Source organism: Eurosta solidaginis, chromosome 1 (genome assembly GCF_040869045.1).
Source record: "Eurosta solidaginis isolate ZX-2024a chromosome 1, ASM4086904v1, whole genome shotgun sequence".
In the NCBI taxonomy this organism is placed as follows: domain Eukaryota; kingdom Metazoa; phylum Arthropoda; class Insecta; order Diptera; family Tephritidae; genus Eurosta; species Eurosta solidaginis.
Window position 1 is genome coordinate 352,496,464 of NC_090319.1, and position 17,672 is coordinate 352,514,135.

Consider the following 17,672-nt stretch of genomic DNA (forward strand, 5'->3'; position numbering starts at 1 on the left):
CATGTACCATCCGGATGTTTATTTAGGATACTACTATGCCCTTGCTCTGTATCTTCCCAACACCTAGACTCCCTGAATCTCAGTGCGGTTTATGACGATGTACAAAGTATATGCAAGTCGATCGGAAGCAGGTGCAAAATGGGGTCTAAAGCAGCTGTGGGGCAAGTGCGTCCAGCCCCTATGGCCCCAACACACGCAGGGCGCTAAGTACAACTAATTTTAGTAAAGATATGTCGATATTTGCTCAAGTTATCGTGTTAACAGCCGAGCGGAAGGACAGACGGTCGACTGTGTATAAAAACTGGGCGTGGCTTCAATCGAGTTCGCCCATTTTCACCTTACCAAATTTCACAAGGATTTTTGTTAGACTTATGGCATTAAAGGTATTCTAGACAAATTAAATGAAAAAGGGCGGAGCCACGCCCATTTTGAACTTTTCTTTTATTTTTACTTATATACTGTAAATATATACAATTTTTTGTTAAAATTTGACTTAAATATTTGTTTTTTAAAGTGGCGTGTTCGTCATCCGATTTTGCTAGTTTTTATTAAGCATACGTATTGTAATAGGAGTAACGTTCCTGCCAAATTTCATAATGCTATCTTCAACGACTACGAAATTACAGCTTGCAAAACTTTTAAATTACCTTCTTTTAAAAATGGGCGGTGCCACGCCCATTGTCCAAAATTTTACTAATTTTCTACTCCGCGTCATAAGGTCAATCCACCTGCCAAGTTTCATTGCTTTATCCGTCTTTGGTAATGAATTATCGCACTTTTTCGGTTTTTCGAAATTTTCTATATCGAAAAAGTAGGCGTGGTTATAGTCCGACGTCGAAAGGCTGCACTAGAAAACGACCAATGATTTCGCTACTCGACTCTCATACCTGTGATCTCAGAGGGACACAAGTCAAGCCGACGGAATAAAGGAGCAGTGGGAGCATATTTCTAAAGAATTTCGTACCGTTACCGAGGAAAAAATTGGTTACCAGTGGGCACGGAAAAGCAGCTGGAAAGAAAAGATACTGCATAGAGGCCTACGTCAAAAATGAGAGCAAACAGAAGAGCGTGTGAACGCTACGGTGAGTTGGAAAGGGAAGCAAAGGGCGAAACAGGCAGAGGCAGAAAGACGTGAGTGCGAGGAGATTGAGCTGACTGCTATCGCCAGCAGTATTTAGGTTATGAAGGGAATATTACCCTGATCTCCTAAACGGGGCAAATGGAGCTAGCAGTGTACGCTCCCAGGGATGATGAACCCGATCCCACTGTCAATGATAATGGAATTAATGTCTTTTCTTCCGATTACAACGAAGTCAGAATAGCAATATCCAGATAAAAAACTAAAAGGCTTCGGGTACTGATGGATTGCCTGCGGAGCTATTTAAATACGGCGGTGAGGAGTTGGTAAGGCCCAAGCATCAGCTTCTTTGCAAAATATGGTCGGACGAGTGCATGCCTGACAATTAGAACCTAAGTGTTATTCCCCATTCCACAAGAGGGGAGATCCTGCAAATTGCGCCAACTATTGCGGAATCAGGGCTGACTCGTTACATACGATCCGTGACCGAATGCCATTTTATAAATCACTATAGCTCCGAAACGTTGCATTATAATAATGAAATATCTTAACTAAGGACAACGCGCACTCACTAGATCCATAATATATTTTTATTTTTTTAAATAGTTGATTAGCCTTATTTTTATCGCTTGTGTGAAACCCGTTTTCGATCCGTGATCGTATGTTACGATTCCATAGCAGCTTTCTTAATATTGCATATAAGGTTCAGATTGAATCGGCTGATTGGGCCTTATCAGTACGGTTTCAAAACTCTTCGTCGATTTCAAAGCTGCTTTCAACGGCACGAAAAGGCAAAACCATGAGCTCAATCAGAATAAGAAAGGACCTTCACGAACCATTCAGAGCTATACGTGCTCAGCGTGATTTTCTAAAGATTTATTGGCCTCTACTCGTCGGCTTTTTAAGTTTATACAGAAAGCCATATTTTCTAGGACACCATAGTAGTAACTTGAGACCTGCTTATCTTGGTTTTACTAATGATCATTGATACATTTTTTCGAATTTTACTTCTAACTTTGCTCAACGCCAACTAAAATGTTTATTTCAAAAGCTTCTGGTAAAAGTGGGCATGGCTACTTGGTGCCTTAACCAACCGATTTTTATCATGGGGACCGACTAATGTTATTGTGCCGTAGCAAACCACTGTAATGGGGCAGAGTTTCAATATTCTTAATATGCTACACTCTATGGCAACTGGGTATAGAAAAACCATGGAAATGCAAATGATGCTTTGATTGCATATAGGTTCAAAACATGGTAAATTTGTATAGCGGAATCAATTTGGGAATGCATACATATTTATACATAAGTATATTTGTAACGACACCAATTAATCAAACTTCGCCCTTACAATAAATTTACAAAAACGCAAATGTTACTAACGATTCATGTAAACAGACAGCCTTGAGCGTTGAAATAATGAAAAATGAAATTAATAAACTTTGAAGAGGGCGAATACAAATTTGAATGCATGAAAATTAAATATGGAAACAGTTCACAGAGTGATCCATATATTCAGGCGTTTTTTATTTTAAAAATATTTAACGAAAGTGTGACTTGATATTGGTCGTTGAAGTTATTTCGACCACTGACACAACTCCAATATACATATATCCAAGGTTACCAATTCGGTCCATTTGGACGAAAAATGATTATTTTTGATTAGATTTGGTTCGGTGGTCCCTTTTTTCCGATGTAGTCTTTATTATGAAAGTGTTTGAGATTATTGTTTTTAGCTATTGCCATTGAATTTTTGTGCCCTCTTCAGTGTAATTTTTTGTTCAATCACTTTGTCCACAATTTTATAATTCTTCTATGAAACTCACCGAAAACCGTAGCCATAACAATATAGCCAGTGTAGCCAGGTATTTCGATATTAGGGCTTTGTAGAGATTGATACTAACTGAACATAGTTATATAACAGAGTAAAAGGCTCATAATATTTTAAAATTGTTTATCCTTTTGTCATAGTTTTGGCTTTTTTCATGCTGAATTTTGATCCCGAAAAAAAGGTATTTTGGCAATCATATATGATACTGATTTTTGTAAAGATTTTCAACTGAAAAATCTATCACTACCAAAATAACATTACATAGGAAATAAATACACTACCCTTAAATATGTATTACAATTGAAATTATATGGGCAATTTCCAGAAAATGGCAATGTGTTAAACCGAAATTGTCTAAAATACATAAATGCTTTTTAAGCTTGAAATACACTTTACTCTGTGGGGTTAAGTGTTTTAAGAAGTCAATATCAAAGGCTAAGTCAATATCGAAGGCTGGTACCACTGGCACTTAAGTAAAACTACCAACTACACTTTCTTTTACAAACTTTGTCTCACCTTCATTAATATCTTATTACTTATATCTTAGTATTCAAGTGATATGGTTTACAAATGAACACTGCCTTGTAGTTTTGCAGATCTGCCACTTGGCATGAGAATTCTCATGCCCGTTGTAGTAGGAGCAACCCCCATCTATACACATCATAATCCCTTTTAACATTGGCATGTCATTAGAAGTGTCGTCTCGCCACACATTGAAAATAAAAAAACCTTTAGAAATATCACGCCCCGCGGCGTTCTGCCACTCAATGTAAACTTTGGCGTACACTTTTTCTCACAATCTCCTATATTTTGACCTTAATGCTTTGAAAAATATCCACCGAAGAGGTTTAAGAATGGACATGGTAACAGGTTAATGAGAAATTGCTTATAGAAACAGGTATCTTCCCATTCCTAGAACAACAGGGTGGTTGAGGCACACAAAAAAACTTTGGTGTCGAAACGAAACTTTGTGGTGGTTTTCTTTATTAAAGCTTAAAAAGGTGTTTTTAGTTCCCAAAAAGTGCTGGAAAAAAACTATTCCAAAATAATATAATAATATAATTTTAATTTGGGAGTTCGGTTTAAAAGACGGTTCGCGCTACCACCACACACAGCACAGCGGTTTGCTATTCACATCTGGCATTACTCAATACAGCAAGCAACTTCGTTGACTACAAAATTGATAAAGTATAACACTGTTCAATTACACCAAACTTTTTTACATTGCACTATTTTTGCGCTTAATTTGAAATTGCCCCAAATTCAGTTTCAATATTACTACAAACTTTACTTTTTGTGTGTTAATATTATCTCAAAATAATTCTAAAAGCAATCCCAAAGTGACCCTTACATTGTTACAGATTAGTTCTGAAAGTCTACAAAAAATCCCGAGGTGCTCCTGTAACTGTTCTGAAGTTTTTCCGTGTTGGTTTTCAAATAATCTCGAAATGATTCCAAAAATAATCCAGGGTGTACCCGAATTAATGCTTAAACTGTTCCAAAACAGTCTCGAAATGGTATCGGAGTTTTTTCGAAATTATATCTTAAATTATCCCAAATCGTTCCCCAATTAGTTTCGAAATTATTCTGAACTGATCTTGTAAATGTCCCGAAATGGTCCTGATATAGTCTCGAAATGAATCAGAAATCATCCAGAAACGGTGCCGAAGTAGTCCCAGGTAGAATGGTGAGGTAGCAATTAGCTCCATATAAGTTGATATGTAGCGCACTTTCTGGAAAAATTAAGAATCCAACTCTTCTGGTTTACTTTAACAAGGACATAAAGGTTAAACTGGTCACATATGTAATGTGAGCGGAATTCTGCAGAGTTTAAGCTTTAACTTTTCATAAAAACATTTGGAAATACTACCACTTGACCTTCTACCACGTCTTGCGTTTTCCCGTAGAAAGTGGCTACATGTTGATGCAACATGTTGCAAAGGCTTTACTTGGCATTTTCATTTATGGGATAAAAAAAAAACAACAAAAGGATGAATAGTATAGAGTTGAAGTGTAAGTAAGAAATCTTAAGCTTTGGGAATGCAGCTTTATTTTCTAGGATACTAAAGCCAAAATTAAAAAAAAAAAAAAATGACCGAAGATCCCCGGCCATTTCCTAATTCTTAAGTGCAAAAAAAAAAGCTCAGACGTGCTACACTATAACTAGTTCAGCGACAATGATCTGCACGAAGTTAATTTTTTTTAAGTACCATGGTTACTATGTTGCAAAAAAATGTTTTTTAATTCAACAAGACCCCGAATAAACCACTCACTACGTGGCGCAATTTTTAAAATTTTCAAAAAGTTTTAACAAAAATTGCACTGCACTTTTGTGGCGAACAGTAAAACATTGGAGACGCTGGACTTGCCCAGAAGGTAGAGTTAGTAGAGTTGAGAATGCCTTAAAGGGTGGATATTTAGAGCGGTTCCAGTTTGTACCTCGCCTTAAGCTATTTATACCAAAATAAGAAAAACGAAACATATCTCAATGAAGTTATCAATAACAAAGCGTTGAAAATTTAGAAAATTTTAAAAACGAAATTGGAAGGAGAAAAGCTAAAGGGGGCGTAAATTGTGCAAATTGCCAAACATCAAACAGCAATCCGATTTGGGGGTTGATGAAATTCAGCAGCAACGCAGCACTCTCAATGCTTATGTCGATAGTGGTAAGAGGTTGTTATTGTTTTGGCAATTTTTTGTTCGTTTGTATAATAGCTTCATGGATGAAGGGGTGTGCACTAAGCACCCTTCATGTAAACATGTTGCAGCATTGATTTCTTGGTTTTTTTTTTTTACAGCACTTTCCCTTTGCTTAGTATTTCACTCTTCGCTTTCATTTCAATGCATTTGAAAGCGTTTGCTTTCGAAATTCAAAGCATTACCTAATCTATTTGCACTTAATCGACATATTTATCACGCTACAGTGCAATTAGATTTCAAAATATTGAAACTTCTAAATGTGAGGGGGTGCAAATTTTGGAAAAGCAAAATAGATTTAATGAAGTTCTTTACGTGTTTATAAATGTTTTGTACGTATTGATGTGAAAATATTTACATATTTCAGTTACGTAGCTCATTGTTTCAAATTTGAAGTGTTGCAAGCGCAATTGGTGTTGACTTAAGCACAATTCATGTAAACGAGGCAGTCAACATAGTTTGAAAATCATTATTACATTTTGGGTGGAGTAAAAAAACATTTAGACGGCTACCATTATCTTTTACCTTGGTCGCGGTATTGAAAATATATTAAACTAATTAATTGTTAACTTGACTGTTCTCTCTTCTCTGTAAGAATTCGTGCGGTGCTTTTTCTGCTATTTTTGCTTACTGAAGTGTGTGCTGATGTTTTGTTGCAGTTGTCCACTATTATGTTGGTAAAACGGATAGCTAGTGCAAACGATTCCTAATTGTTGTAACTACAAGAATCTGCCTGGAAGGTTTTGGGAAATATTACTGATATGGGCAGTGTTCAATGTTCTGGTACTAGCCCGACTGCAGCGGCAGCAAGTTTTATTGCGTCTGTGAATTTTAGCCGCCTGTTGCGACCAGAATGCTGGGGATCATCGAGACGCCTGTATTATCAATTAATCCTTCCACTCAAAATTTAAACAACTTGTTCTATGAAATCAGCTTGCGGATGTCGAAAAATCTTCCATTCTCGCCTCTTACCGCGTGTAAAGGTCCATAAACTTTACTTCCCTTTGTTATTCCAAAACGCCTGTATTTATCTTCTTCACCGAAAGGTGATTTAACTTCATTTATAATCAGTCAACAGTTGTAATAGTTTGCAAATGTGGTTCTGCGTTACAATTCTGACTGCAACCATTCACGCTGATAACTTTGCTTCTCTATCAGAAGAAGTCCAGAAAATCTATATTAATAACTTATGCGGTTCTAGCAAATGATTTTTATCAGTCCGTAAAGGGTTAATGCATTTGTTTAAAATTTTATAAAATAAGAATTCCTATACAACCTTTACCCCAGTCATTCCCACGAGAGAGGAGTGTGGAACTTGTTCACAGATGGCTGGAAGTTAGACGGAAAGTTTGGTGGGAGGTCTTCTGTTAAGAGCTAAATGTAAACCGCAAGTTTAAGTTGGCTGATCAGTGTATTCCAAGCGGAAGTTGCTGCGATTAAGGTTGCGGTGAATGAAATGCAATCCAGTGCTAACTATTTTATAATTAAGATTATCTGTGTCCCGGGCCATAGTGATATCACGGGCAACTGTCATACCCGCATCGGTACAACTGAACTGGATGAAGATGGCTGTAGGGATTTCGGGACTCTGCTGGCCACCTGCGGTTTGCTCCTCCATAGCTGGGCCTCGAGTCAGCTCGGAAAACGTTGGGCCAACACCACCCCTTGCGCGGTAGCAAGATCTTTCTGGCCGAAAATGGATGTCAGGAGATCTGCCGAAATAATTTGGTTCACTAAGGCTCGCCTATCGGGGTTTTGACAAGGCACTGTCCCATGGGAATCCATACGGTACGTCTCAATATACTGGAAACTCTATCCTGCTGCAGCTGTATGGAGGATCATGAGGCGGAATCATTAAATCACTTTATGCTTGATTGCCCAGCTTTTGCCAGAACTAGGCGAAAGCACTGCGGTCGCGACTCACTTGGATCTCCCGAGGATTTATCCAAGATTAAGGTCGATATCATTCGGAACTTTATCGTTGCTACCTAACGATTCTCTAAGTAGCTATATCTACGTCACCGTTATTTTACTGTATGTGGTATCACAACGGACCTTCGTGTTGTCAAATTGAGCTTCCCTTATCAGGAATGAAGGGATGAAGGGGTGTGCACTACCACCTAACCTAACCTAAGAATTCCTATAAAATCAAAATATTGTAGTTGACAATTCTACGTTGTTTGATTTGCACTGGCGGTAGTTTACCAAATAGCACCGCGCTATATGCAAAACCCGACAGGTGAATTCAATCATATATATTATTTCTAATTTCTGTTTTTATGTACGGGTCCTTTTTTCGCTCTTATTTGGAATCCAAATCTATAAATAAAGTTTTGGTTGTAAAGATGGAGATTCGGGCTATTAGCGAGCTTTGGGTAGTGTTGGTCGTAGTGCTTTTGTTTAGCTATATTTTATTAAAATAATTGGTTAAAAATAAACGATTGCGAGCACACAAAGAAATCTATTTGTACTATGGCACTATTGTGAATATTTGCACTGCATTACCGACAGTTGCTACCAGATGCCAGCTCAAGCTGTAAGTTTTAATTGGTTGATACAACAGCTGATTTCTGTTGATATTTGATAAGAGACTTTTATATTGGTTGCGCAAGATGCGCACGGGTTCGGCTGGTATTACAAAATGTGAGAGGTCTTATTTCCTTTTCCTCGAGGAAATGGAACAGTTTTAGTGAACTGAACAGCGAAGGAATATGAAAACATACTAAGTACTTACGTCAATGAAATTATTGACGATCTGGATGTTGCGGATGAGTATCTGAAAGGCTTGTTAAAGGGTTTGTGTTCCCAGGATTTTGCCATTTATTTTATCTGGGATTGTAGTTGAGACACTATTGAAAATATTTATTTATTTATAATGTTATTTAATAAAATTTGCAGTGATAAGCTAGTGGTAGGTAAGGAGTGTTCCTGTTATGAGTCTGACATGCGATCGCTGTGATTTGGTCACAGGACTTAGGCAAGAGGTCTTGTTAAGGGCTGTGAGGCGATACTTGCTGAATATTGCAAAATAATGCGTATATGCCTTTTTTTTTGTGATTGATTGTGATTGTGGTTTATATTTTGAAAAGTTCAAAAACTATTTAAGTAATGACTTTTTATTCCACCCTCCTATTATGCCCATTTGACTTCCTACAGCCAAAGCGTAGTTACGTGAAGGTTTAAATTTGACAGCTGCAATGATGACTGATGACAGCCAAATTAGTAACAAACATCTAAATAAAAAGGAATACTTATCATATCCTATGTTTGAATATACTCCACTCATATGAGCTTCAACTATACATATTTGCATAAAGAAAGGAGCGGATCACTTGAAATCCATTTTGTCTAAAGGAAGTAAGGTGCAGAGTTTTAAATATGTTATATTGAAATAAACTTGCTGGCTTACATACATGCATTTGTACATCCATAATTTTTATGAGACGTGCAGGGTGACTTTTACAGATCAAAATCAATTATTATTCGAAAACTTTACTTATTAAATTTAGAAATATCTAAGAGTACGTGAAAGCACTTAATGATACAGAACATTTTATTGAGTGCATATTTTTGACTGGATGTAAGCTCACAAATATGCTTAAATATATTTCTTTAGATTGTTAATTTCAGTTATTATTAAGTTATAAAAACTGCAAAGCTACGTTCCTCCCTAGCTATTGTATAAGTGTATGCGGTTCGTCATACCTTATCAAATTTTGTTCCGAGATAAACCGATTTCGGCGGTGTGCCATCATCAGCGTCGACTTTCGTTCTGATCTGTTGTTCTCGTTCGTTGTCTTGTATTTATAGTTCGTAGGTACATGATCAGGTATATTTATGTGTATGTGCTGTGTGTTCATTCAGAACCGAATTTGGTTTTTACTGATCGATTTGTGTGGCTGACTGAGGCAGGTAAAAGTCAGTAATTTTATTCGTTTGACCTTCTTTGTGGGTTTGTTGCTTTGGTGCATTTATTGCTTTGAGATTATTTATTGTTGTGTATTTTTCTGTTGTACCTTTGTGATTTTTTGTTTGTCGTAAACAAGTTTTAAAAGCTCAAATATTGTGTCTGAAATTGTGTTTATCTGTTCGTTTATTATTCTACCCTCGGATGTTTTCGGTTTGTAGATTTCCATGGTTTCGTGTACGTTCAGACATCGGCCTTTTGCTTGTACGTGCTAACTGTTTTATTAATGTTTGCTGGGGAACATTCATTCTTGACCATGCGAACTTAGACTATGGTATAATGTTTGGATTCTGTGTTTTTTATTGTAATCTCTAATGTGTTCTCTGAACTTCGTTCTTATTTTCAGTCCTGTTTAACCTATTTAACTGTGTTGGCATCCGCAGGTAAGCTAGTGGTGGTTCTTAGTTTTCACCCTAGACCGAAGAACTATCGTAATAAGGTCGGTATTACTTGCATGCTTGCACGACCCTGCAAATTTGGAACTAAGCTTTCCTTAATAAACTGCGTTAGTCTTACCCGCAAACAACTGAAATGTGTTAATCTTCCACGCGAATAACTTAAATGTGAGAGAAGCTGAAACGCTCAAGTCTTTCACGCGATCAACTGAAATGTATTTTGCTTCCACGCGAACAACTGAGACGTGTTAGTCTTCGTTGGGACCGATGAAGAGAAGGCGAGTATTGCACAAAATCAACAAAGCAGAAAAGGCGTAAACCCAGGCGGAGTGCTGTAAAGCCTTAAAGATAATGTATAGGTCTTACAACCTTAGACTAACAAAACTACTGTTATCGTTAAAAAGAGTGTCTATTATTCTGACTGCATACTGCCCTCTGTCGTCACATGCTTTCTCCTGTGCTATCATCTTGTAAGTGCTCAGCTATTACGAGTGATGCAGTTATCAGATGTAGAAGCGATATGTGGCATATGTCCTAGAAAGCTTCTGGTATTTGCCAAAGAGGACGGAGTTATTTTAAACCATAGGTCGTGGGTTTTAATGAGATTTGTAGTATGGTCGTTAGACAAACTTCTGGTAACACCATTGCGTCAGTCAGCCAATGTAAGGTCCCTACAGACCGCCTAGTTCAACCTAACCTAACCATCCATAATTTTTGATGATCCCCCCATAGATTTTACCCAGGGTGATCTAATATATTTTCAATGATGGAATCTATTATTTTATTTGCAACAAAAAGTATTTATGCCAGCATTTATGTGTACGCATTACACCCAGTGCGTGGTGTCAAAGCGGCAGACGTTATGGCGCGGTCGGATTGTAACTGCTAAGCTCTTTAGCATGGAGAAAACGGGTATTTCGTTAATTTAAAGAGAAGTAACTAATTGAAGATGGTGAAAACTGTCCCAAGAGCTTTTGATATTGGCCATTCAGGCATATTGATCAAAAAGTTACAATCACTGTAACATTTTAAGCAAAACTTCCAACTTTCCAACAGTCGCTCGCTAAGCCACATTCCTTTTAAAATACACTTCATTTGAACAACTAACCACACATTATATAAACAATGCAAAATTGCTTACTATTTTTGTTTCTATTTTACTTAGTATGTAATGAGTTAAGGAAACCTCAAGTACCGAACATTGTAAGACGACACTTGGATATAAACATTAACCGCAACTGTGATGCGCTTGAATTGCGCATTTATGCAACAGACATAAGAGAATTTTGTTGAGTTGTTTGTATGGCTAAAAAGTGTTGCAGACAGAAAGTTGCAAGTGCAGAACGACATACATACATACATGCGTACATTTGCACAAACTTTTCATAAGTATGTATGAAATTCTTCGTGTTGGCAAGAACTTATGCACTCGTATGCCACAGACGTTGCATAAATACTCTTGCTTTCCACTTGCCACTTGCTCTTGCACTTGCATGCCATTGCAGCATCTACAAGTATGTGCATTGCTTCTTTTGTCTTAACTAAATACGTAGATTCAAAACTCTACAATGTGCATGAAGTTGCTTGTTAAGCAGCATAAATACTTATGTAAAAATATGTAGATGACGGACATAAAAAGATATGTTTATGCGGCACATGGGAGCAAAAATGAAATCTTTTTATTTATTTAATGAAGGTAAAAAATGGAACGCAAAACTGTTTTCTAAAGTCGTCTACATATACATATTTACATTTAAAACAGCGCCGCGGATAATGTTTTAACTGACAAAATTTTAATTTTACAGTAAAGCAGAAAAACTAAATGAGTCCGTGGTGTTACTAGAAGTTTAAATATGTTTATATATAACTCCGCTCTCTTGTCTGCATCGCTCGTAATATCTGCGATCTTAGCCTAGCGAGCGCAGGACAGGAGCACAGCACTGCTTGTGCAGATCATGTACAAATTTCACCTTATTTGAATCCAACATATATTTACGGTACAAGCTTCGAGTATACATGCTTTTTAGCTGGTTCATTCGCTTTTTTAACAAAATTTTTTCCCATATGCCGGAAGATCCAATAGAGATGTATATTTCCAGCCCTACCCAGTTTATTTTAAAGGGATTGCTTACACCTGCATCTGCTGCGCAAATCTTCCATATTTATAGTTGATCTAGACTGACAAGCAGCAGTCTTTTAGATGCATAAAGTGCCGTTGAAGCCTTCTTAACTCTGCCCTCCATGTTTAGCTTCCACGACAGCTTACTAGCTAGAATAAAAGTCCAATGTGGGAGCTTACAACTTTTAGTAACTATGATGCGTACGTCGTAAGTCTGCCGGGTCTCTCGTCGAACTGCCTGAAAAGTTGGTTGATAACCATACAGCCGATCCATCTATTCAAGGCTATATGTAACTATAAATAATAAACAAATAAATGCAAGGCGTGATAACCTCGGCTTCTTTTCCAATTGCCGCCGTGCGAATTGTCAGGACGGGACCTACAAATTTTACGCCGACTCCAAATGGCATGAAAGGTAGTTGAGTTTTCACTGAGAAGCTTTTCATGGCGCAAATACACTTCGAGTCTTTGTCAATTCACTGCTGAGGGGCGATCCCACTTAGAAGCATTTTTTTCTAATTGAAAATAACTTGTTTCTAGATTTTTATTGTTGCTTAGCCCAGGAATTGAATGCTGGGTCTTTCGTTTGGTAGGCGAATCACGCTACCACCACACCACCGCGGCCGCCTTTAACTACTTAAATGTAACTAAGACCAGTCGTAATCGCCCATTTAAAGACATTGTTAAAAAGTTTATAACTACCCCCTGCAGTGGCCCAGCGGGTTAGGGAGCTTAAAATATACCCGCGGTAGGTATGCCTGTCGTAAGCGGCGACTAAAATACCAAATAAAATACCAAATTGATTCAAGGGGTTGTGTAGTGCAACCTTCTGAAGGGGTTGCCAGCGCAATATATAACTTCTCCAACCCAATTGTCAACCTCACCTACCCGTGGCGAATCCTGTTTCATTGACAGCCGAGACTCTGGCGACCCCAAGTTCCACATGGAACTAGGGGAGAGGGGGGATGGCCTAGAAGGTTTAATGTGAACATATAAATGGTTCCCGAGATGGTGCTTTGTTACCGGAAAGTACCAGGTCTATATCCGGTAAATGACCATCAACATCGATAACACGCCCCAAATATCGTTAATACAACAACAACCCTATGTAGTGCGGTGTCTATTGACTTGCCAACGGCATGCTCGATGGGAATTTAACAATGAGCTTTACGAACTTTATGTATATACAAATATAATACTACGAATAAAATTCCAAAGTTTTCTCTAACTTTGTCATTTTATGCGGATTGATGACGAGAATCTGGTCCAGAAAATACTTCTTTCAACAACCGAATTGTTTGTAGCAGTTTTGAAAAACCTCGATTGTTCGTGATAATCTCAGCTATTAGGAAGCTCTAGTAGGCAGACATGGCCACCTTGAGGATTATAAAGGCACCATGAGATTATAAAGGCACCAAAAATTCTAGCAATTTGTAGATGAAGTTGAAGGGATAGAATTTGAAAAGAGACTTGTCCTTCTTGCTATTGTAGTCCGATCCAAACCATTCTCTCCATTCTTCCTTGCAAATCAAATAGCCTAGACGAAGTCAACTTTTCGAATTGCATATTGTAGACTGAGGCTATTTTGATTTCGAGCACTGTAAAATATAGTTACCAACGACAATCTGTAAAAACATTGCTCTTGTAACATTTTTCGTGGCTAAGCCTCGCATTTTTATATACAGGAGTAAATGTGATTATGTAAAATTTTAGAGCTTTCAATATATGTTGACGCTTTGCTTTTAATTTATACTTATGATAATGAAATTCAATATTTTTTATTTGCATGCGCTTTATTCCTTTTGAGATATAAAGCTATTTAAATATTTCAGCGGCATTTCAGGCGTTCTGGAAACCTCCTGCAGCTTTTATTGAAAGCTATCGAGGTCCCTTTCTAACTGCTTCGGTCTTAAGTATTACTTCGCTGAATAGAGGGATGGAGGTGGCTTGCTCGGACAGGTGGACGTATGACCAGGATAAATTACTGAGAATATGAGAAGCTATGGAAGATGGACACGTTACAAGCGACGAGTCGGACTTGGAGAGGGAAGGCGAGTTCGATTATAAATGAAGACAGGAGAAGGGTATGAAATATAGTAATAAAGCCTTTGCACAGCACGCCGGAGCAATAAAAAAGGTCCCAGCCCACTGGAAGCATAAACGCTTACTATGAGGCCCTAGAAGTCGGTCGACTGGTTCGCTGACACAAGAGCTAAGTCACGAGAAACCCTCCAGTTTACATAAATCTTCACATTTTTCGCAACATTTGGAAAAGGAAATTATATATAATTATACACTATATTTAAAAAACAAAACAATTTCCATAGATTTACGGCATTTCTCTCCTTTCTTTGCGTCGGGTAATGAAAAGCTCTCAGTAAAAACTCATCTGCCTTGCAGATGCCGTTCGGAGTCGGCATAAAATAAGTAGGTCCAGTCCAGTCAATTTGTAGGAAAAATTAAAAAGGAGCACCACGCAAACTGGAAAACAAGCTCGGCCTAAAAACCCTTCGGAGGTTTTTGCGCCTTGTAAATTGTTTTTTTTTTTTTTTTATCTTTAAAATAAGCTCACTGGATCTGCTCATGCAAATGGTTCGAAGTTTTTTTTGTAAACTGAGCAACTATAAAAATGTTATATTTAAATACTTCTCATACAATACTTAATGCATATGTAGACTGGCCATGTACAAGGTTAAGATACCAAAATAAAACTAAAGAGCTGTATTTTGAATAGGCTTACGTTAGGTTAGGTCGAACTGGCCGGTCAATAAATACGTCACATATACTGAATGTACCCATAGTGTTACCAGATCCCCAATCATGTGTCAACAGATCGCACTTCGGTTTACGTTAAAAACATACATAGTTTTAAATACATAACTATCAGTATTTTGCATTAGTTTCCTGCATTGTTGTACTATAAAAGATCTATAATCTTGTTGTACCAATACTTCTGGTCAAAAACCTAAATATAAACATTGTCTGTGGTGATCGCTATTATAAATTTTTGTTTTTGTTTTTCAAGTGAAGCTTTGACCTAGAACAATTTTGTTTAAATAATAAAAACAAAAATATAACAACACGTTTTATATGAAATTAGATGAAGAAAGATAAGAATATTGAGTTGATCATATTTCTAGCAAATAAGTTTCAAGCTTTGTTTAGTGACTTTAGTTAATTTTATGTTTTGATTGTTGCTATACGCAGTATAAATAGAGCTCTATAATTTTGTGCGCGTTTTTTGCCAAGTTTAATACGAAATGATATTATTTTACAAGTTTTTACTAACAAGTCTTCTGCTACTACAAATACATAGTGAATTTACTTTAGCCAAGCCAACTACGCGTAAGTATAACAATGCGACACTACAATTAGCCAAAGGCACACAAATGGCGACATATATGAATTTGGATGCTGATCCTTGTGATGATTTTTACGACTGGGCATGTGGAAAATGGCCACTTAGCCATCCAGCGAGTGCAACAAAAGACAAAACATCATTCGTCAAACTATTGGAAGATTTGTATAAACAAAAATGTGTTGACGCCTTAGAACAGAGCAGTGACAATATCACATCTGATGATGCTGCTGTTTTCTTCTTGGATAACATGCTGAAAACAATATACGCATCCTGTCAAAATACATTTGCTATGAAGATCGCCGGGTTTGCACCCATTTGGCATGCCTTAGAATTTCACTCTAATTGGCCACTTATATCCGATACGGATTGGTTTGATATCGAATATGATTGGTTGAAACTTGTTGCGCTTGCGAAACGTAAATTTAATACAGAAGTTTTCGTTGGATTCAATGTAGTTAACAACCTGCAACACCCTGAAAGCAAACGCATACAATTAGGGGCACCAAAATTGACATTAAATGATACGCGAATGTACTTGGCTGCAGAGCATGCAGCGGCAAGAGACGACTATCGCAGCTATATTGAACGTAAGCTAGAGTTATTCTTTCCTGCTATGTCCAAAGTATGGTCACATGAGATTGCATCGCAAGTGCTGCAAGTTGAAACTAAATTAGCGCAGGCTATAACAAATAGAACCAATGAAGTGACTCCGCTCGAGCGTTATGTTGCCGAGCTGAAGGTTTCATACGGCAACTATGTGGACCTAAGTCGTTATCTGCAGCTACTGCTAGATCGTCAAATTAATGATAAGGTGTATGAAACGCCCAAGGGGTACTTCAAAAGCTTAGTTGACATCGTTAAACTTACACCCAAGCTGACGCTCGCTAATTACACGCTATGGAAAGTTCTCGATCAATTCGATATGGGTGGTGATAAATTATTTTGTTTACATAAATTAATGAATATCTTCCCACATGAAATTGAATACCTTTTCTATCGCAGTTATAAGGATACAGATTTAGAACAAGCATTGCAAACAACATTCGTTAATATAAAAAACAAACTTTATGATGAACTACAATATTCGAAACGATTTCAATGGATATTGCAACAAAGCTTAAAGCACATAAGAGACAAGCTGCGTTCTATGCGTTTGGAGATCGCGCAACCGCAAGATCATATAATATTTTTCCATGGTGCTGTTAGGCCCAGCCACATGAGAGCAGATCAATATTTCAATAATATTATTAACATACTAGAGTGGCAAAATATGATGCAACTTTTAAAATTACATCCAACTGTAACGGTGCTAAGCACACCACCAAACAGTCAACTATTACCAAGCTACAATTCACAAACGAATACAATACAAATACCTGTGATCTTTATGCAACCGTATTTTTTCACTGATCCTACATATCCATCGGGCATTGAGCATGGCACTTTCACATTTCTATTGGCTCAACAAATTTTCTATGGCCTCAGTTATGACGATAGCGATACGGATGCGAACAAAATTTGGGATATTGCCTCAGAGCTACGTTTCACTAAACGTTCTAGTTGCTTTGCACAACAGTCACATTATTCAGCAAAAGAGTTTCGCAAAAGTAATGTAACTGATCGCCAACGTCTAAAAAAGGCAATCATAGATAATGGTGGACTTGCTCTAGCTTATCGTATGTATGAGCAGCAAAATGATTTCAAAATGCTGCCAAGGTTACCCAACTCACCCATGCAACAATTTTTCCTCGCTTATGCACAATTGTTTTGTGCAGATTACGCTGATGTAGTGGCGGAGTATGCAGATTTACCGGAAGCTTTGCGCGTAAATGGGGCAGTGTCGAATTTGAAAGAGTTCTCCAAGGAATTCAAATGTAGTGATACAAGCAATTTAAATCCTAAGGAAACATGTCTTATATTTTAATTTTAAGGGGAATAAATAAGTATTTAGTGTTATGCTGATCGGTGTTGCCATATTTGTTATTTTTGGAATCGTCAACAGCTGTCTTAAATATCACTTTTGTTCTCGAAATGGCGTCACAAAAATTACTAATTAAACTTTATGTGTATACGAAGAAACACTTGCACTAATGAACACTCGTGGTATACAGAAATCTAGTAATGGAACTGTTTTCAAGGTCAAAGGAATGATATTTAAGAAATTCCTCTCAGAGTTTTTTTCAATGATTTGTGGGTTATATTGTAACGACCGAGAAGATTAAAT

At 37.3% G+C, this 17,672-nt stretch overlaps 1 protein-coding gene across 1 annotated transcript; it reads left to right on the forward strand.

Moving 5' to 3' along the window:
* Positions 1–15,247: 15,247 nt before the first annotated feature.
* LOC137244701 (phosphate-regulating neutral endopeptidase PHEX-like) lies at positions 15,248–17,410 on the forward strand. The gene has a single exon (XM_067774099.1). The coding sequence runs from the start codon at positions 15,348–15,350 to the stop codon at positions 17,370–17,372; it is 2,025 nt and encodes a 674-aa protein (XP_067630200.1). The 5' UTR covers positions 15,248–15,347; the 3' UTR covers positions 17,373–17,410.
* The last annotated feature ends 262 nt before the right edge of the window (positions 17,411–17,672 follow it).

What these genes read in the sequence shown, in the direction of transcription:
- LOC137244701 (XM_067774099.1), top strand. Translation starts at nt 15,348, where the DNA reads ATGATATTATTTTACAAGTTTTTACTAACAAGTCTTCTGCTACTACAA.